This window comes from Athene noctua, chromosome 14 (assembly GCF_965140245.1).
Source record: "Athene noctua chromosome 14, bAthNoc1.hap1.1, whole genome shotgun sequence".
Lineage (NCBI taxonomy): Eukaryota > Metazoa > Chordata > Aves > Strigiformes > Strigidae > Athene > Athene noctua.
In genome coordinates, this window is record NC_134050.1 from 18292091 (window position 1) to 18309936 (window position 17846).

Genomic DNA, 17846 nt, shown 5'->3' on the forward strand with positions numbered 1-17846 from the left:
CTTCATTTTAGCCATAAGCCCTTTTAGTTCAAGAAAAGGAAACAAGGCCCAGGGAATGCCCCGACCCTTCATACTTTTCTAAGACTCCCACAGAAATTACTGCAATTTATGTTCAGAGCAACTTGGGCACTGCAGTGACTTGCTAAGATGGAGAACTGAAGTAGAGAAAGGTAATGCATCTTGTCTAAGACCACCCCGAATGCCTTCAGCAGAGACAGAAATCAAGCTCAGATCACCTGGGTCTCAGTCCTGAGGTTTAACCATGAGGCACTCACTCTTTTTGCCTAGTGACAATTCAGGATGGATTGGGCAATATCTACCATTCTGAAACACTGTGAGGCAGCATGCTGGGAAGAATCACTGTGAAAAGAGACAGGAGACTGTCTCTGCATGCTACTGCCTGGGTGGGTAAAGAGGAGGAAGAGCCGAAGAAGTCTAAAATAACAGAAGCAGTATACTACCGTATCTTCTGCTTCCTTCCTTGTGTGCTGTTTGCTCACAGACCTCCCCTGCTCCTGGAGGAATGCAGAGACTCAGCGTGTTACTTTGGCATTTCAAGGACCGTCTCTCCCTGAGACTGCCTCGCTGTGCAATTTCTGCAGTAAGCAGAATTATTCTTGCAGACCCTACATACAGCTCCTCTTCCTCTCAAGGGTCTAAAGACACGTTTAAAACTATGGCTTATTCCTCAGTGCTGTGTATATGCAGGATTTGTGCAATACACATTTCCAGTAATGGGGATTCGTTACAATCAAGGCCCAAAGTGCAGGCTGTCAGGTACAAATTATGTCAATGAAACAGCAAGTCCATCCTTACCTCCCTCTCCTACACAAACACAGCTGGACTGAACTTTCCTTGTTTTCTCCAGGGAGCAATCAGTGCTACGGGAAACCGTGCAGATCTAAGGAGCAGCTCCCAGAAAGCACTGTACCTGAGGTGTGTGATACAGCACACTTCAGGCCACGTGATTATCTTCACGAGGGCAGTCAAGGCTCTGTGGTGTCCTAAAGCCTACCCAAACTTTGGACTAAACTTAGCAGTTCCTTTGTGACAGCAAAGAATTTCTGACTGCACTCTAACCGCTCTGCTGTACTGACAAAGTTAGCTGCATCACACAGCTCAACCCCATCTGATCCTCCCACTCTGACTGACAGAAATACCTGGAGACTCCTTGCGTGACTGTCGATGGAAATGTTACAGTTTCATCTCATTATCAGTGTTCACAGCACAGATAAATCCATTCTGGAAATTAACTTCTGGGTGCACGGAGGAGCATCTCATTAAAGCTCAGTATCTCAGCCATGATTCACTCTGTTTTGTTCCTTTTCATGCTGGCTGAAAGTACCAACTACAAGGGTAGGTAAAACTGTTGCCTTGAAAAGCTCTGAGGTTGGTTACTGTGTGTGCTCCAAGGGAAAAGGAGTCATAACTGCATTGCCTTTCTTTGTGAACAGAGTGGCATATTGTTATATATTCCTTCCTTCCTTCCTTCCTCCCTTCACCCCCCAAACCAGAAAGATCACAAGACACCAATATCAGCCACGCTGGGCTCCATGCCAGGAGAATTAATGAAGTGGTGTAATAGCTCACACGGAGGCCTAGTGATTGGCACCACGCTTAAAATGCATCTGCAAAGCAGGAGATCATAGCGTGGCTGCTGTGTTCTGTTTATTACAGGCACATCTCTTCCGTTCCATTGATTTCTTTATTAGTGCATTTTAAGGCCGCGATGTGGGGGCTGGCTCTGCCTGAAGCACAGAGAATTCCAGCACAGCTTATGGAAAGGAAGTCTCCCTTTGAGACTTTAGACCTGGATGACAGAGCCCAGTGCTAACAAGAACAGGAACCCTACTGAGAAGATCCCAGGGAGTTTGAAAAATCCTACAGGGCACTGTGAGACTGGGTTGGTTTTTGTACTTCTTCTTGTTTTTTTCATGGAAGGAAGGGGGAAAATTTTATCTAAAGAGTATAGAAGCTTTGTGGTAACTGCAGGGAGGACTTCATTTCCTAATCTAGAGGGGAGGTTTGAAAGCAGCTGTGAGCAACAGATGTGCAGACTCATAGCTCCTTGCTTTTCGTCTGTGCAGTTAAGAGGTCAAACCTTGACACGGACCCGAAGGAACGGATGGGTCTCAGTGTACTCATCAACCAGCATTCAATCACATCATGAACTTCAAATAATTTTGCTATCCATTATTCATGACTTGGAAAGCAGAGCAGTACAGCTCAGGACTGAGAGGCAGTGGCTGGGCTGTACAGGGAACCACGATGGCTCCACGTCTACCCTGAACTGCCTTGGCTCAGAGCAGAGACGAATAAAACAGGGACTGCAACCAGCTGAGGATGGGGCTGGGCTGGAGCCATCAGATTCACACTACCAAAGGCCAGGAAGAGTAGGTTTGAAGGAGAGGAGGTGGAAATCTGCTGGTATTGTCTGCAACTCCAGATGCTGAGCTCGCTGTTGTAACAAATTCAGACACAGCTAAAAGCTGGCGTAGCGGTGCCAGGCTGCAGCAGCTCGATGCAGCTGCTGCCCTCGCCACAGCTCACTGCGGTAGCCCCACACAGGTAACACGGCACCAAGCTGTAGCTCTGGGGCGTGGGGGGCACGGGCTGGTGGGGGGCACGAGCTGGGGATGCCCCTAGAGATGATGGCGATGAGAGGGCACTGCCCCGGGGAGCACGTCCTGTCCCCCGCCAGGCTCCTGGGCTTTGCTCCGCTTGTGGGCTGACTGCTGGCTCCCCTGGAAATTCCTAGAAAGCTCTTGCTGGCAACTGAATTGCCACGGAAATGTTTTTAGATTGTCCCTGCAATATTCCTGCAAGCAGTCTCCTTTGTATCTGCACTTGTGCCCTGCTTGTAATTGCAAAGGACCCTGCTGCCTCCCTGTCAATCCTGCACGTGAGCCAAAACAAAGCAGTGTGGAGCATGAACAGGAAAGCTGCAAGCAGGCAGCCTAACCAGGACATGAAAATTCCACTTCAGAACTTCTAGATCCATGTTTTTTCACCCTCTAACATTTTTAAAGCCTCTTCTTCCAACAGGCAACACTACCGCTTGCAGCTCCCAAATATTGTAGGGCCATGAAAGCAAACACACACCAGCATATGCAAAAGAATTCGCACCTGAAAGCCTTGATTTTTATATCCATATGTGACACCTACAGAGGCCTCCTTTTCACTGCAAAGCACTTAAACCCCCTTCTTCTAGCTATCTTATACACTATGTGCATTATAAAAATTTATTATCTTGCTGGGAAATAATGCACAGTGTAAGTCTGGAGGTCTTTGTTGAAACCCTTACTACAGACAACTTTCACATCTGGAATCCATCCCTGACTTTTGCAGTATATTCTGAGACACTCACCCACAACTGGTTTCTAACAAGCTGTCCCCAACCTGCAGCGAGGCCATCCCAAAGTCTGCTATCCGGATGTTGTTCTTTTCATCCAGCAGTAGGTTTTCTGGTTTTAAGTCCCTGTGGCTGTAAAGAGAGGATCAAAATGTGAGTTAAATTATCCATGACAGATTTCCCACTCCAAAACTTGTTCTTTATCCAACATAGCATCCAACCTATTATATTTTAATTGATTTCATTTTTTTTTCCTGTCCCAGGCAGGAGAACAGACATATCCAATATCTAATCTTTGCAATACTCTAAACCATGTCCCAGATGCCTGCTCCTGATGAATGCAAGGCTTGAGCCTGCCAGTGCCCTGATGGGAAATGAACATCTTCAGCTTTCAGTGGTACCAACACAATCTGAGGGAGAGATTGAGGAAAATAAGTATGAGGAGAATTTCAACTTGGATATAAGGCTGATATACTCCATCATACACCAGCTCCTTAACACAGAAGGCAACACCATCAATATATTCTTGTCAACAACAGGAAACAAACTGAGTGATAGCTAGAGAAAAAAGCATCCATGGTGTACATACTACTGCAAAAAAACCTTATTAGAAGTTGTTTACATAGGCATATGGCTTTGAAAGAGTTTTTGATAATTAGCTCTCATGGAGAAATCCCTACAGCCCAGCACTGCTTATAACTCAGGGTGCCAGCAGTGGGAAGGAAGAGAGAGGATTCCCTCCTCTCCATCAAATCTTGATTCTTTTTTATTTGGCAACAACAGAAGAGGCAGGCAGACATGATCTTCAGAATGAACTGCTATAAATCAAAGGTATCATAATTTATTAGTCTCCATTACCTACAGCCAACACCACTGTGCACCCATACCTGCTTCTTAGTACTCAGGTACTTTAGTACAACTATTACATTTACTTGTTTTATATCCAAAGACAAAAATTTTGCACAAAAAATGTGATGACTTTGCTTTTTTTCCTTTTTATTTGCAACTCTTGAAGAGTCACAGAGATGAGAGAAGCACTTTAGGCAGACTAAAGAAGCAGCTCTTTTCTTGTTTTTACTTATGAGTAGGCAAAATGAGTCTTTGATTTCTTGCTAATAAAAGGTTCAAACAGAAGCAAACCCTGCAGGCAGAACAGCCAGCTTCAGTGGCCAGTCAGAACACAAACCTGTGGGAAACAGCCAGCCAACAAGTGCAAGGGTCAGGCAAACAACAGTCATTTGCAGCAATGATTCACTAAGACCAGTTACCCTGATCAGAACCTGAACTCAGCAAAAGAACCAGTGTCAGGACAGTCTAGTCCAGTGACACCCATAATGGAAGGCAGCCCTACCTTCATGCCATTTTCGCTTCACTTTTTAAGTCATTCCTCTAGCACTCCTCATGCACACAAGTGTAATTCCACCTCCATAACACTGTAGAGAAGGACAGTCTCTACCCTCTCAGGGAAACATGAGAGGCATGACAATGTCTTGGAAATGATCTCCTCTGATCTGAAGTCTGGAATGATCAGTTAGAGACAGCTTGTAAATAATGCAGGTCAATTCTATGCAAAACCAGAGCACACTGTAATAAGACACCTGGGGAGTGTAACAGATATTTTCAAAGGAGACTTCCAGCAAAACAGTGCACAATCGCAGCAGGTAGTGGCCATTTACTTTATCGCTGAGTCCTATGATTCCTTCCCCCTCACTTTTTAAAGAGCATAAAATTTGGTCTCCAATCTTGCATAAACATGCTGAACCCTGCGTATTAAAGTGGCCTCGTTAACCATGGGCAAGTAACCTGACAGATAACACAGCAGCATGAGTCAGATTTGTGCATATTTTCATCTGATGAAGCAAAAGGTGCTTTATCAAATCTATCTTTCTCACAGAAATCAAAGTTTCAAGGTGACAAGAGACAGAAGACTTATTAGTTATATAATAACTATTAAGACAGTCATACATGCTTGACAAAAAAGCAGACGAATGACAAGGAAACGTTCCAGAGGCAGTGAATGACCAGTTACTGGCCAGGAAAGGAACCCCTGAATGCCATCATCAAGGACAGCAGCCCTGGACAAAGGCAAGATCGTCAACATTCACCAAATCTCAACATGCTCCAGCCCCAGCAGCAAAATGGAGTGAAGAGCCCACAGTCCTAAGTCAAGGTAGGAAAGCTGGACACTAATGAGTCACCAGTATGGGATTTAATCTTTCCTCCAGCAGACATCCAGGACAGTTCTCACCTTACAACTGGTTTCATTAACAGCGTGCTGGGAAGACCTCATCTGATGGGGGAGATGCACTGAAGTTCTCCTGTCTGAGGACTAGGGCTTGATGGCAAGTAACAGCTCCCTGTAAAGTGAGTGGTGTTTGTTTGATGCTATGAAACAAGAAACCTCCCCACAGCTCAGGCTGAGTGCGTGTCCTGCTGCTGAGCGTGTTTTTTCAGTGGCAAGGGTTGTTTTTCAGTCTTAGTGACTGCTCCTGGCTGGCTGCTAAACAGATCCATGGTGTAGAAGCTGAGGGTGCTGCTGCCTTGGGCCTGTTACACTGCTTGTGCACTGGCTGATGTCATCCATACATCTTCAGTCTACAGCAGGCATCCTGCTGACATGTGCCTTCTGACCCAGAAGTTGAAATTCTTTCCTTATCCTAAAATTGTGTAGTTTTTTTCAGAAAGAAGAAAGACAACTTGACGGCATGATTGAGGCAGAGTACGTCCTAAGCACAGGACATCCACCAGCATTTCTCCAGCCTGGATGCATGGTCGCTAGAAAACACCTTATGCTATTTCAGGAAAACAGCAGCTAAAGGAAATGCAAAAATGCTGCCCTTCCATGCCTTTAAGCCCTAGCAGACCTGCCACAGGCCCTGGCCGGAGCAGAACGTATGTGAACCTCGAACCAGCTCCACTTCCACACCACTGAGAGGCGGTGAAAGGGAAGGGATGGTACCTTTGAAAATGAGTGCAGTATTCACTGGTGGAAAAGAGTCTCCTCCCCATTGCATCATCTTCCCATCAGCTGGGATCCACCACACAGACAGGTTTAGGCCAGTTTTTAGGGAGGATCAAATGCAAAAAAGAGGTTCCTATAAAGTGGCAAATACATTCAGTTTCTTTTTTGGAGAGCCACTGTGAGAGGAAAAAGGGGGTGCCACCATCCACATTCCAAACATTGGGTAAGCTTCACCTCGCTGTGCTGTGCAATGCTCTCCCATGAGGGATCAGCCCACGTGAGCTGATCATGGTGTTTAGGCAGAGGTCCTGACCCCACCACTCAGAGAGCATTTTGAAAGCCTGAAGTTGGGACTTGGGGATTTGTGCGACTGGGATAGTATGTGGGAAAGGAAATCTGGAGTGGCAACAGACCTTAAAGCATTTTTTTTTTTCTTCAGACATTCAGCAAAATAAAACAAAAAAAAATGATCAGCTCTTCACTATAACCCACCGATCAGACAGAAGTGTGGACTCTGTGGTGAATAGTTACATTTATTGATGACTGGGCCCTACGATACAAGAACTGTCCAGTTTTGCATCTCTCTGACCCTTCTCCATTCTTCTTTCAGCACAGTCCCTAGTGCCCACTATGGATGGTTAGCACAGGAATTTCATGGCAGCCTGAGTACTTTTTTTGTATTGTGGCAGCACTCCTCTCAGAGATCAGGGTACCAGTGGGACCAGGCAATGCTTGCACATTCAACCACAGGAGAATTTTACTCCCCAATGAAAATTTTCTTCAAGCTGGAACATTTCTCTGCTGTCCATCTTTAGACCACTCTAAATTTGCTGAGGCATCATCCTGGGGACAGAAGTCATGCCAGGAGTCTGCACCAGCGTGGCAGAACCAGCACCATTGCCACTGGGAATGAGACTTCCTCTTTGCATTTGCATTTCCCATCTTCATATTGCCAGCTTTACAAATGCCAGAAGGAAGGGAAAGGAACATATGGGAATGAGGAAGGTTTGTTATAATTTACCTAAGAGCCCAGAGCCCGGACAGCCTCATGCATTCATATTTGGAAAGAACTCTCTTGTGCCAAAATGAAACAAAACAAAACAAAAGAAAAATCCCACTGTACGTGGTAATTACTTGGCATTAATGGAACATTGCAGAGTAAATGCATTTAATTTGGTCCCATTCCAGCTGATCCCTCTGGCTCTCCATGTCTTATATGACCGCATCAACTCCTCTCTCTGCAGGTGAACAGAGGACTCGTTACCCTTTTGTTGTTCTAAAGGCTCTAAAGCTGTAGGGGCTTCATCACATGGCTGGAAAATCAGAAGAGAAGCAAGCAGCTTTATTGACAAACATGGCAAACTCTCCTATTGAGCCCTGCATATGCTGGGAAAGAATATGAAAGAGAAATGCAGCACTGCAGAAGGAAGCAGCGCAGCCCTGATCCAGGGTGGCCACAGACTCCCAGAGCTCCTCAACCAAGACAACGGAACAAGAAGTCAGCACTAGGCTACGGCAGGCTTTTGAAAGAAGAGCATGAGTGAAAGGGAGCCATTAAACAAGCCATGACAGGGGAAGCACACACTGTCAGACTCTCCACCATGTCCCTCTTTTATAGATTACAACAAAGGCTTTACAATTCCCTTGCAGCACAAGATGGATACAGAAAGAGGTCTGAAAAAACTGCCCCACGGAAATGGGCACAGCTCTCGGAGGTGGTGCATAGAAAATGAAAGGCACACATATGTGTTACTGTGTTCCAGGCTCCCACTTACACCCAGGCCACGCTTGCTTTCCAGTCGCTCCCAGGGATGCTATTCCGACAGCTCCTCCAGCTCTCTCCCTTGCCTTTCTAGCCCATCCTCCTGCTTTGGGAATAGCCCTGTACTGTACTGCAGGCAATTGCAGCATACATAAAAAAGAGAAGTAAAACTCTCTCTCCCTGTCACCTGGGGCTGGCAGAAGATTTTTGGTGTAAGGACAGACATCAGATCTAGGATTCAAAGGAGCTATGTCACCTGGCACGAGATGATGAACTAACCCATTATTTTAAAGTGATTTTTGAGCTGAAACGTTCATATCAGTTTCTATGACAACTCATTGTAGGTCACAGATTTCTAACCCAAGAAACCTCCTAATTGGAGTAGTTGCAGGTCATTTGTACTAATCAAATTGTTGGCTACTTTGCAAACGCTTTTCTTACTGACCCCAAACTCCCAGAAGGGCCAGACCACAGAATAATTGTTCTGCAGTCTTAAAAGTGCCTGATGTGATACAAATAATTTATCAGTAATAATTAACAGCATGATAAGCAAGATGTTTAATTTTCATGAGCAGAAAAAGTCTTTCATCTTATTTTCTCTTGCTTCTGCAAATCAGATCTGAACGTGGAACTTGTATCTACCTACAGAAGAATCTTTGTTTAGAGCTATGGTTGCTATGCTCAAATTTAGTAAGTTTTCACAGAATTCTGCAGAACAAGTAAATATAGTTATAGCTAGGAAAAAGGACAACATCTATAAACATATCAGGAGACCTGGAGAAGGGTTTGTATGCATAAAACCTTGCTTGCTTTTTAACAATTACTTCTATTGATCTATTAAAATATATTGCTTCTCTCTACCAACCTCGCCTCAAAACATATATTCATGTATTTCAAAGCCAGAACAGACTGTCAGGTCTGATCACCACTGCTGTACTTGCCAGAGAGTGTTACCTGGTTATGCTTACAATCAGACTATGCCATTTTTGAGTTTCCAGTGGCTTATATAAAGAAGTAAACTTATGAAAATATATGTTCTCTGACTTTAGCTGAGCTGGTAACTTTGCCTTTGACACTGCAGCTGCTGTACTTGATGGGTTTTCTCTGGTTTCCTGTTCAAGGGAAATTTGAAAATTCCTCACTGTTTTAGAGTGAGTCTCAATCACAGATCTGAAACTCCTGGATTCAGGCAATAAATGGTGAATCTCAGCTCTCAACAGGGGAAAAAGGTACCTTTCTCACTTCTGATGGTCTGAAAGAAAACTTGAAAACCTAAAGACTCGAGGACCAGAAAATAAAACCCACCAGAAACCAACCTTATTAAATGCCACGATTTCTAGATCAGTGTAACATTTGGAGGCCTTAAGTCATGATTTCAAAGTGTCCAGCTGCTGCAGTCTTAAGTGTTTGACAGACTGTCCCTGCAGAACACTGTAGCACGCTCCTTATAAATGAAGCAAGGCAGAGAAGGAATCATGAGGAGGGTGGCACTATCTGACAGAACATGGCACCTGGCATTCTTCAGCTTTCTCTGTTTCTCAAAGAAAGACACCCCAGATTTCTCCCTAAAAGTGTGCTTCCTTTACTGACATGCTCTGCAGCTCCTGCCTGCAGGAATATACCAGAGATTTTGACACTAGTGCTGTGAAATCATGAAGCGTTATATTATGAGGAGCCTTTCCCCCCCTCTGCACTGACGGGGAGAACACAAGGCAAAGTCAAACAAAGCTCTTATTCATTGCCTCAGCCCTCTAAGTCACACACCCCCATGCCTACGCATGCACACACAGACACACTTCAGCAAGAGCCTTGTGCGTACTCAAGCAAGCACAGCCCCAGGCAATGAAAGGAGAAAGGGCCCTCATAATTGTCATTTATCAATATTCATAAAGAACCTGCCTTAACCCCTCTTGTGCATGCTCGGGAAAAAAAAAAACCACACAAAATGAAACCCAACCAAAATAAAAATAAAATGAAATAATCATCTTGCTGCTCATTACCGCAGGGGATTTCCTCTCAATGTCACCACTGCCCTGCGCAGTAATTGGCATTATCTGTTATCTCTGAAGCTGTAATAAGGTTTGCCATGGGGCATTTTCTGTAATCATATTTTTATTTGTCAGCTTGTGAGATACAGACACCAAATATGAGCTTGACCAAAGCAAAAACCCAAGACAGACAAAATGCGCCGGCCGCCAATCCCCGCGCCTGCCGGTGATGTCACTGCCAGCCAACGAGGCGCCCGCCAGCTCTCCCGCCCTCGCTGGGCTGCAGCACTCCCTCGCTCCAGATAAAAGAGACTCTTCCTGATGAAAGCGAGGATTTGCGACCTACCCCGATACGTGCTCCTACATTGTTTCCGACAGAAAATACAGTCGGCACTGAATCAGCGGAGAGCTCTCCCGCAGTATGGAGGCAGGTTATTCAGAAGGGGCTATTGATTTGGGGCACCCAGCTGAGACATCTTAAAGGCCCTGAATTTAGGAGAGCAGACACACAGCATTAGCTGAATGGCAGCTTAGGAAAAAAATTCAGTTATGTCTAAAGAAAACTTCCCAGGCCAGAATGGTCTTACAGTGATGTCCGAGAGAGCCCGGGTTCCTCTGCCATTTCGGCACCACTGCTGAACGCGTCTGCTCCGGGCACTGCAGCACGATGCAGAGCCCTCGGAGCTCGCCCAGAGGAAGAGCTGGAGGCAGAAGCAGTAATGCTGCATCGCTGAGCTAACCACTTGGCTTGCCAGCTCAGGCAAAGCAGCAAGGTAGCACAGATACACTGTTTGCAGGGTCCCATAATACCTCTGCATGGCGCTGTCTGTTTGCACCCATGGTTGCCTCTGGGTCCCTAGCACAGCACGGTGCCCTGTGCACAGAAAAGTCCTTAGAGAGCCCTACAGTGGGTCACCTACAAGCTTTCCCCCATCATAAACCCCTACCACAAAATTCAGCAAGTGACTGCACCTCAGAGTGAGATATGTCAAATACTCCCCCACTGTTTCCATTAAATACAATAAGAACAGAAAACTACTTTTTTAAAGCAACACACAAACAGGCTCAAGCTCCAAGACAACTCTGCTTCCTTGTCTGAGCTGCTTGTTTGAAAACACCTCTCAGACACAGGCCATCTCTCCACACAGCAGCAACAGAAGCCTTTTACTGACAGGAGGATTGGGGAATCCTGTCTGATTCTTTGATCCGGGAATCCTGGTGCATCAATACATTTTGAACAGTGAAAACTGAATGGGGTTAGATCCTGCTGTGAAAGTAAGCCACAGATATTTCACAGTGTTTTGGGAAGTACAGGAAGAAGATGGGACAATGATATGGGGCTGTGGACACTAGACTATCAATCTATTCTGCCAGCAGGTTAGAGGCACCCACATTTAGTCATTAACCAAAGCAGAAGCCTTCATTTTTCAATGTGGTCATAACTGGATAACCTGGCTGATGAGATGATTTGTCATTTCACTGCCCCACGACAGGACAAGGTCAGGCTTCATTGCTTAGGAAAGCACATTAACTTTTATACTCTCTCTCTCACACACACACATGTATATTTATGCATGCTCTGATTTTCTAACAGGATTTAATGATAACTGTCCAGAATACAACACGGGGTCTAGAGAACACAGATCACACAAGTCTCAGAGTGACCTGGAGGGAGGGAGAGCTTAAGATTTACTGCTAACTTATTCAAGCACTAGATGCTAGTCAAGTGGGAGTTGGCAAGGAGACAGGGGATTTACTTCTAAACAAGACTACTGCCCACAATCCAATATGTTTAACCGAGGAAAATGGATTCCTCAAGAGAGACATGCACTCTGCCTTCAAAATTCCACATACTGTTAAAGCTGCAGAGGTGCTTGTCTGTCTGACAGCCTCACTCAGTTTACTGAAGTCTGCCATACCAAGAGGTATCCATCGCAAACCCACAGGACTACTGTGCATGTGTATATATGCATGTCTTTGTAGAAACTTCCACCCCAAGGCAGATTCACATTACTCTGGAATATTCATTTGGAAGAGTAAATAACTTCTCTCTAGTTGTACTTAAACATTTTCGAGTCTTCTTGGATTGAGTCTCTGAGTGTTAAGCAAGTAGGGAACAGAAACTTGTATGCATGCAATCCACCAGTGGTTACACTGCCCAGTGTACATAAAAAATAACAGCTGTACAATCTACCAAGGACAATGCTGATTATAAGAGGGTCATGACCACTCAAACCAGTTGATTAGCAGGGAGGAAAAATTGGGGAATTCGCAGAATAAAATTTGTCAGAGGTCTCTGCCAACAGAGAATACTTAGATCCTCTAGTGAGGGTATGTAACCTGCTCTCGGCTCCTCTGGGAATTTCTCTGGCTACTGTAACCCTGCCTGTGCCAGGCAGGCATTGTCCTCAGGCCCTTCTCACCCAGATCCACCACCTCCGAACTGCCTCTTCTGCTAACAGTATACTCTCCTTTATATATCCTCAAGGAAGGCTCTTATCTCACTTTCCATTTATTAGAAATATGTTCTCTTTCAGATTAATATTTCCTGTTGAAATGAGACAGAGATGTAAAGGGAGGGGCTAGAAGAGCAGGTTAAATATTTAGGCATCCACTTTTGCCATGGCCGTTTATGCTGTGGACATCTGGGGGTACAGAAAATCATTGTACAGTTACTGAGAAGTAACCACACAGTGATTATGCAAATTCAACTACTGCAGTATCTATCAGTGGCCCTCGGCCTCCTGGAGGGGGGGATCTACAGCTGTCTGGGCTATGGAGGAGCAGCCATGCAGACATAATGTAAATGGTCTCCCCCAGCCAATCTAACTGCGAGGAGCTGCGTCTCGGAGAAATAAGCAGGCAGTTATGGGTCAGCAGCTATACAGAAACTGTGCTCAGACTGATTACAACAACTCGATTTCAGTATAATTTAGATTACCTAAACTTGCTGAAGATGAGGAGAAACTGGTCCAATTTAAAACAACACCTTAAAGCACAGGTTAAACCACACTTGATGGTTAAATCATATGATGGAGGTAGTGAGTATCAATAGCAGTCAGATCAAGGAAATTCTTCCCTACTGGAAAGGAAATTAAAGGTAACAGTGAATCAAATGCCCAGGAGGGACTCAGTGAAGGTTGCCAAAAGCCAGCAGTTTTCCAAAAACTGAAAGAAGGCATAGAATCACTTTGCTGTATTTGTAATTATCCCAAGTTTCTTCAGGGATTCATTTTGATAAAATGTATGTAATTCTCCGTTATTAGCAAGTGCCTCAAGAATGATGGAAATTAAACGGCGCTTCCTTGGTGGTTTTGGTTTACCTGGTTAAAGCATTCCCTGTGAATGAATTCTCCTCCAGTGAGAAATGATGGACAATCTTCTCCATGACAAGTCTGTCTGTGACTGGCACACTGTCTCACAGCCAGCCAAGAATTAAAAAATACATCAGCACTTCACACAACGCTGTTAGAGCTTTACAACATCAGTTACTTAATAGTAAGTAAAAGCATCAAGAAATAAGATCTCTTTATTCTGTGCTTTTACGTAACAGGTAATGCCTGTTGGAAATGGCTGTACTCACCATATTGAATGACTATGGCAGAAGTCTAAAGCAGAGATGATTTGTCGGAAGAACTTCCTGGCTTCTTTTGGTGTCAATCTTCCCTTTTTTACGAGATAGTCGAAGAGCTCCCCACCTGACACATGTTCTAGCACCAAATACCTAGAAAATAACAAAGCCAGGATTTTGTAAGCATGTTATCATACCAACCCCCTCATGCTCACACAGTTATGTACAAACACCTCTATTTACATGCGGTCAGGGAGAACACTTCTGGAAAGAACGGTGGAAAAGAATCAGAATTTTAAAATGAGGAGTGATTAGCATTTTTAACAGAGGTTCCGCAAACTTCAGACATGCCACTGTTGGAGTCAGTGTTTGATATAATAGTGAGAGGTTATCTGGAAGCCAAAAATTACTCAAAAGACCAGGAAGGGAAGAAGATAATAATGTGATATAAGCTTTCACGGCAGCTCTTAAAGCTACACTGGAGTCAGACTGCGTACTAGGAAGCTTCAGGTCCCTTAACCGAGCTGACACTTTCTTTGTAAGGCAGCTGTGGCAAAGCTGCACTGACATACTGTTCTGTCTCGGACACCTGAGAACCAGACAGATGTCAATAAATTAGAGAAAATAAAAAAAGGTGAACAATTTAAATTATGGAAAAAGAGAAAAATAACTACATGTGTGCAACCTAAGTCAGGGGTTCATCTTTTGCTGCTGAACAGCTGTGATTTGCTGGAGTAGCTGCTGTCTCTTGCAACTCACATGGGAAGAATGTGACACCGAGTGAATAGACGTGGCACAACAGGGACCTAGGAGCGAGAGAGGAAAGCCCAGACCTCACTCCTGGCAGTCAGAGAGAGAAGAGTGAAATCTTCCAGAAGGGAAGGACTTGCCATGGAAGGACCACCTTGTTGTTGCAAGTAGGGGTAATGAAAGGCAGCCAAGCAGAGGATAACTTAGTAGAAATCTCCTGAAATGTTGCCTAACAGTGGGAATGAAGTATTTTCCCCAGGGAAGTGGCAGGAACACCATCAGCTGAACCATTTAAAAATAAACCAGATGAGGTATGGACTAAGCCACAGGCTTTTATTGGCAAGAGGATTGTTTGAAACCTCCGTTTTTCCATCTCTGTTGTGATTTTGTGCTCTACTGTCTCCTTGCTTGTTTGCCCATCACATACTATTCAAACACAGGATGAAGAAATTATGCAGCGGGATTATTTATTCAGAATCTGAAATGACAAGTATGAGCAACAAATTGTTATTACTTTTAGTGAAAAATGACTTTTGTTCTTTGTCTCTGTCAGCTGGTTTAAACCCTGTAAGAGAGGCAGAAACCCGTACTCCTCCCTCACTGCCTAACTCCTCTGAAGTGAGTTTTGGGGTTGCACAGCAAGGCATGTGATCTGAAAGGTGCTTTTTGCAAAGCAACAATGCAAGGGTGAACAGGGCATTCAAACTTTTGGCAGTTTGTTTGAGAAACATCATCAGAAAACTTGAAAACAGCATTTAGATGTTTTTTTAAATTTTGAGCGTACTTCTCAGTTCCCTCCTCCCAGGAGCACCGCAGACCAGGATGGACTGTGTGTGCAGTATGATCCCCAGCTCTTCATGCTTTGCTTTACAGCAAGCTAGTTTTATTACCAACTCTTCCAATCTGAGTGGACAATGAAAAGAACTAATCCAGGATACTGTCTTTTCTGTACCTCAAGCAGCATCATCCCAGAGGACAATTCTAAATTTGAAAGGGAAAATTATTATAAATTTGGGGGCTTAATTATTCCTGTTTTCAGTGTTTCCAAAAAGATGGAACAGTAGGACTAAAAGCTGTTCTGGGGAAAGTAAAATTGCCTTAACGATAATGGCATTAGCCTTGAAGTTGCAAAAGTGGGCCCTGAGCTCCTGGGCCATCAGCAGCTCCTGCACGACTCCCATGTGCCAGCTCCCAGCCAGCACAGGGAGAAAGCATTTCCCTGCCTTACAGAAACGCAGCAGAGAACGCAGTAAGAGATGGACATTAATATTGTCTTGTCAGGTAAGTAGTACAAAAGCACAAAAAATTGGACAAAAAAAAAAAAAAAAATTTTTAGGGAATTAAAATACCATATTTTGCAATTTCTATCAAAATAGAAACATTTACAAGAAATATGGTAATATGGTAATACTGACTTTTTTTTTTTTTTTTTTTCCATTAAAACAAGTAAAACGTGAGAAAAATCTTGACTTGAAAATCACTTTGGAATATGTGGATTATCTTCTTTCCAAGACGAGATGAGTAGTTACCAGACTGTCTACGGAGTACCCCTTGGTAATCTGGAGATCACCGCTTATCTGCATTACTTTTTTTGGACAAAACATCAAACCACTCAGAAGAAAGCTGATATGCAGTAGCTATGGGCAGTGGCGGGGTCCACATTTTCAAGTCCCACTCCTCACTTTCCAAGCCTTGGCTAACAGACAGTCTGGTAAGAGGGTTTGCTATACAATTCATTCTCCCTCTCATACTAGAGACAGATCTGGCTATCTATCCCATATGGAAGAACCAAGCCTGGCACAGAATCAATCCTAAAATTCTCCCTGACAGCTCCCTCTTGCACTGTGCCCAGCAGAATCTAGATACAGCAGTGCATCTTGCCCCCAAAATTCAAATTGCTAGCTGCTTTCTTTTTCTGGGAGGTATTTTACAAAGATGATTGCAGTTACAGGCATACAGAACACCCTCCACACTGGTTTCAATGCACAGTTTTGGAAAATTACAGACCCAGCATTTCTGTCACCCACAGCAGGAACTGCAAAGCAATTTATTTTCATCAACTTCATCTTATTAAAAACACTCAACAAAAATGCACTGACACGTTGTATGAAAAATAAAACAAATTGAAAGACAGGGAGCATTTACAAGGTTATTCATTTCTGCTTGCCACCTAGAAGCACCAGATATAATAATGGAAATGAACAGGGGAGAACATTTGAAAAAGATTTGTGCCTCTGACAAGTCAAGGGACATAGAGAAGCACAGCATCGATGTATTCTGATCTGACAAAGCCCTCAACGTGACAGGAGTGAGAAGGACAACAAACACATTCCCCAGTGGTCAAGTGTAAGAAATAAATGCTGCAGGGATTATTCCACAAGTACTACATGGTTATGTTGCAGCTAGGATTTCTGAGTTTGGATTTGCAGCTGGTCACCTGCCAACCCTATTCCCTCCAGTATGATGCTTTTTTTTTTTTTTTTAGGATAGCCCCCAACTAGGAGGTTTTCGATTAAACAAGGGCATAATTCAGCACCTGCCTCCATCTCTGTGCAAGCCAATGTTTTGCTGGCGCATTACATGGCACAGTAGTAGTACATGTTATTTCCAGACAGGCCAACAAGAGTGGTTTAAACATTTCCAAGTGTTGACCTAGTTGTAACTATCAGTGTAGAGCTTACACAAGTCCCCACTAAACGCTGTATATCTGTACCTATCCAACTCTCTGTGTATGTGTGTGTCTGAGTGACTCCATAAAAGAAGAGAATACACACTCTGAAAATCCAAACAGAAAAAGCAAAGGAAAGGAAGAGCATTATTCCAGAGGCTGGAAAATAAGGCATACAGACACTACAGCTTTCTTGAATCTGTGGCACAGAAGAGAATCAAGATCTCCTGAGTCCACATCAGCGTCTAAAATCCTTTACTTTAGCAAAGTGCTGTACGATTGGAAGTATGCCAGTGCCAGGTCTTGGAGGATCTAGGAGAAGGTAAATAACACATAGCCTGTAGGGGAGAAAAACACTAAGAAGTATTTTCCCCAGTTCCCCCTTCCCTTTTATCTTTCTCAGACATGACAGGTTCTCATCTCACTATAGCACTACTTTTCCCATTTATTCTAAGCAAGTGAATTCCCAGAACAGTAACTGGAACTAGTCTCCTATTACATTTGGAAATGAAAAGTAACTTACTGGTGAATTAAGTTTTTTTTTTTTTAAATCCTGTCTACGTAAGATTGACAGCATCAGTCTTCTCACCGTAAAAATGTAGGAAACTACATACAGCTAACAATCTGACATGCCTTTATGAGGATTTATGATGCCACTATTAGAAGTTTTTTTAAAAAAAAACACACAAAAAAGCTGTGATGTTTGCCCCAAAACACACAAAAATATTTGCAAAATTTAGACAGGTAAAAAATCAGTAGTCTTCTTTTCTCCTGAATAAACTAAGATGATGGT

The 17846-nt window shown here is 43.8% G+C and overlaps 1 protein-coding gene across 17 annotated transcripts in view; it reads right to left on the reverse strand.

Moving 5' to 3' along the window:
- BRSK2 (BR serine/threonine kinase 2) overlaps positions 1–17846 on the reverse strand; it is a 317659-nt gene that overhangs the window by 81200 nt on the left and 218613 nt on the right. For all 17 annotated transcript variants that reach the window (XM_074918029.1, XM_074918020.1, XM_074918027.1 and 14 more), the window contains exons 4-5: positions 13648–13788; positions 3368–3484 (exon numbers count right to left, since the gene is read on the reverse strand). In XM_074918029.1, coding sequence (XP_074774130.1) covers positions 3368–3484; positions 13648–13788 — 258 coding nt within the window. The remainder of the gene's footprint in view (positions 1–3367; positions 3485–13647; positions 13789–17846) is intronic.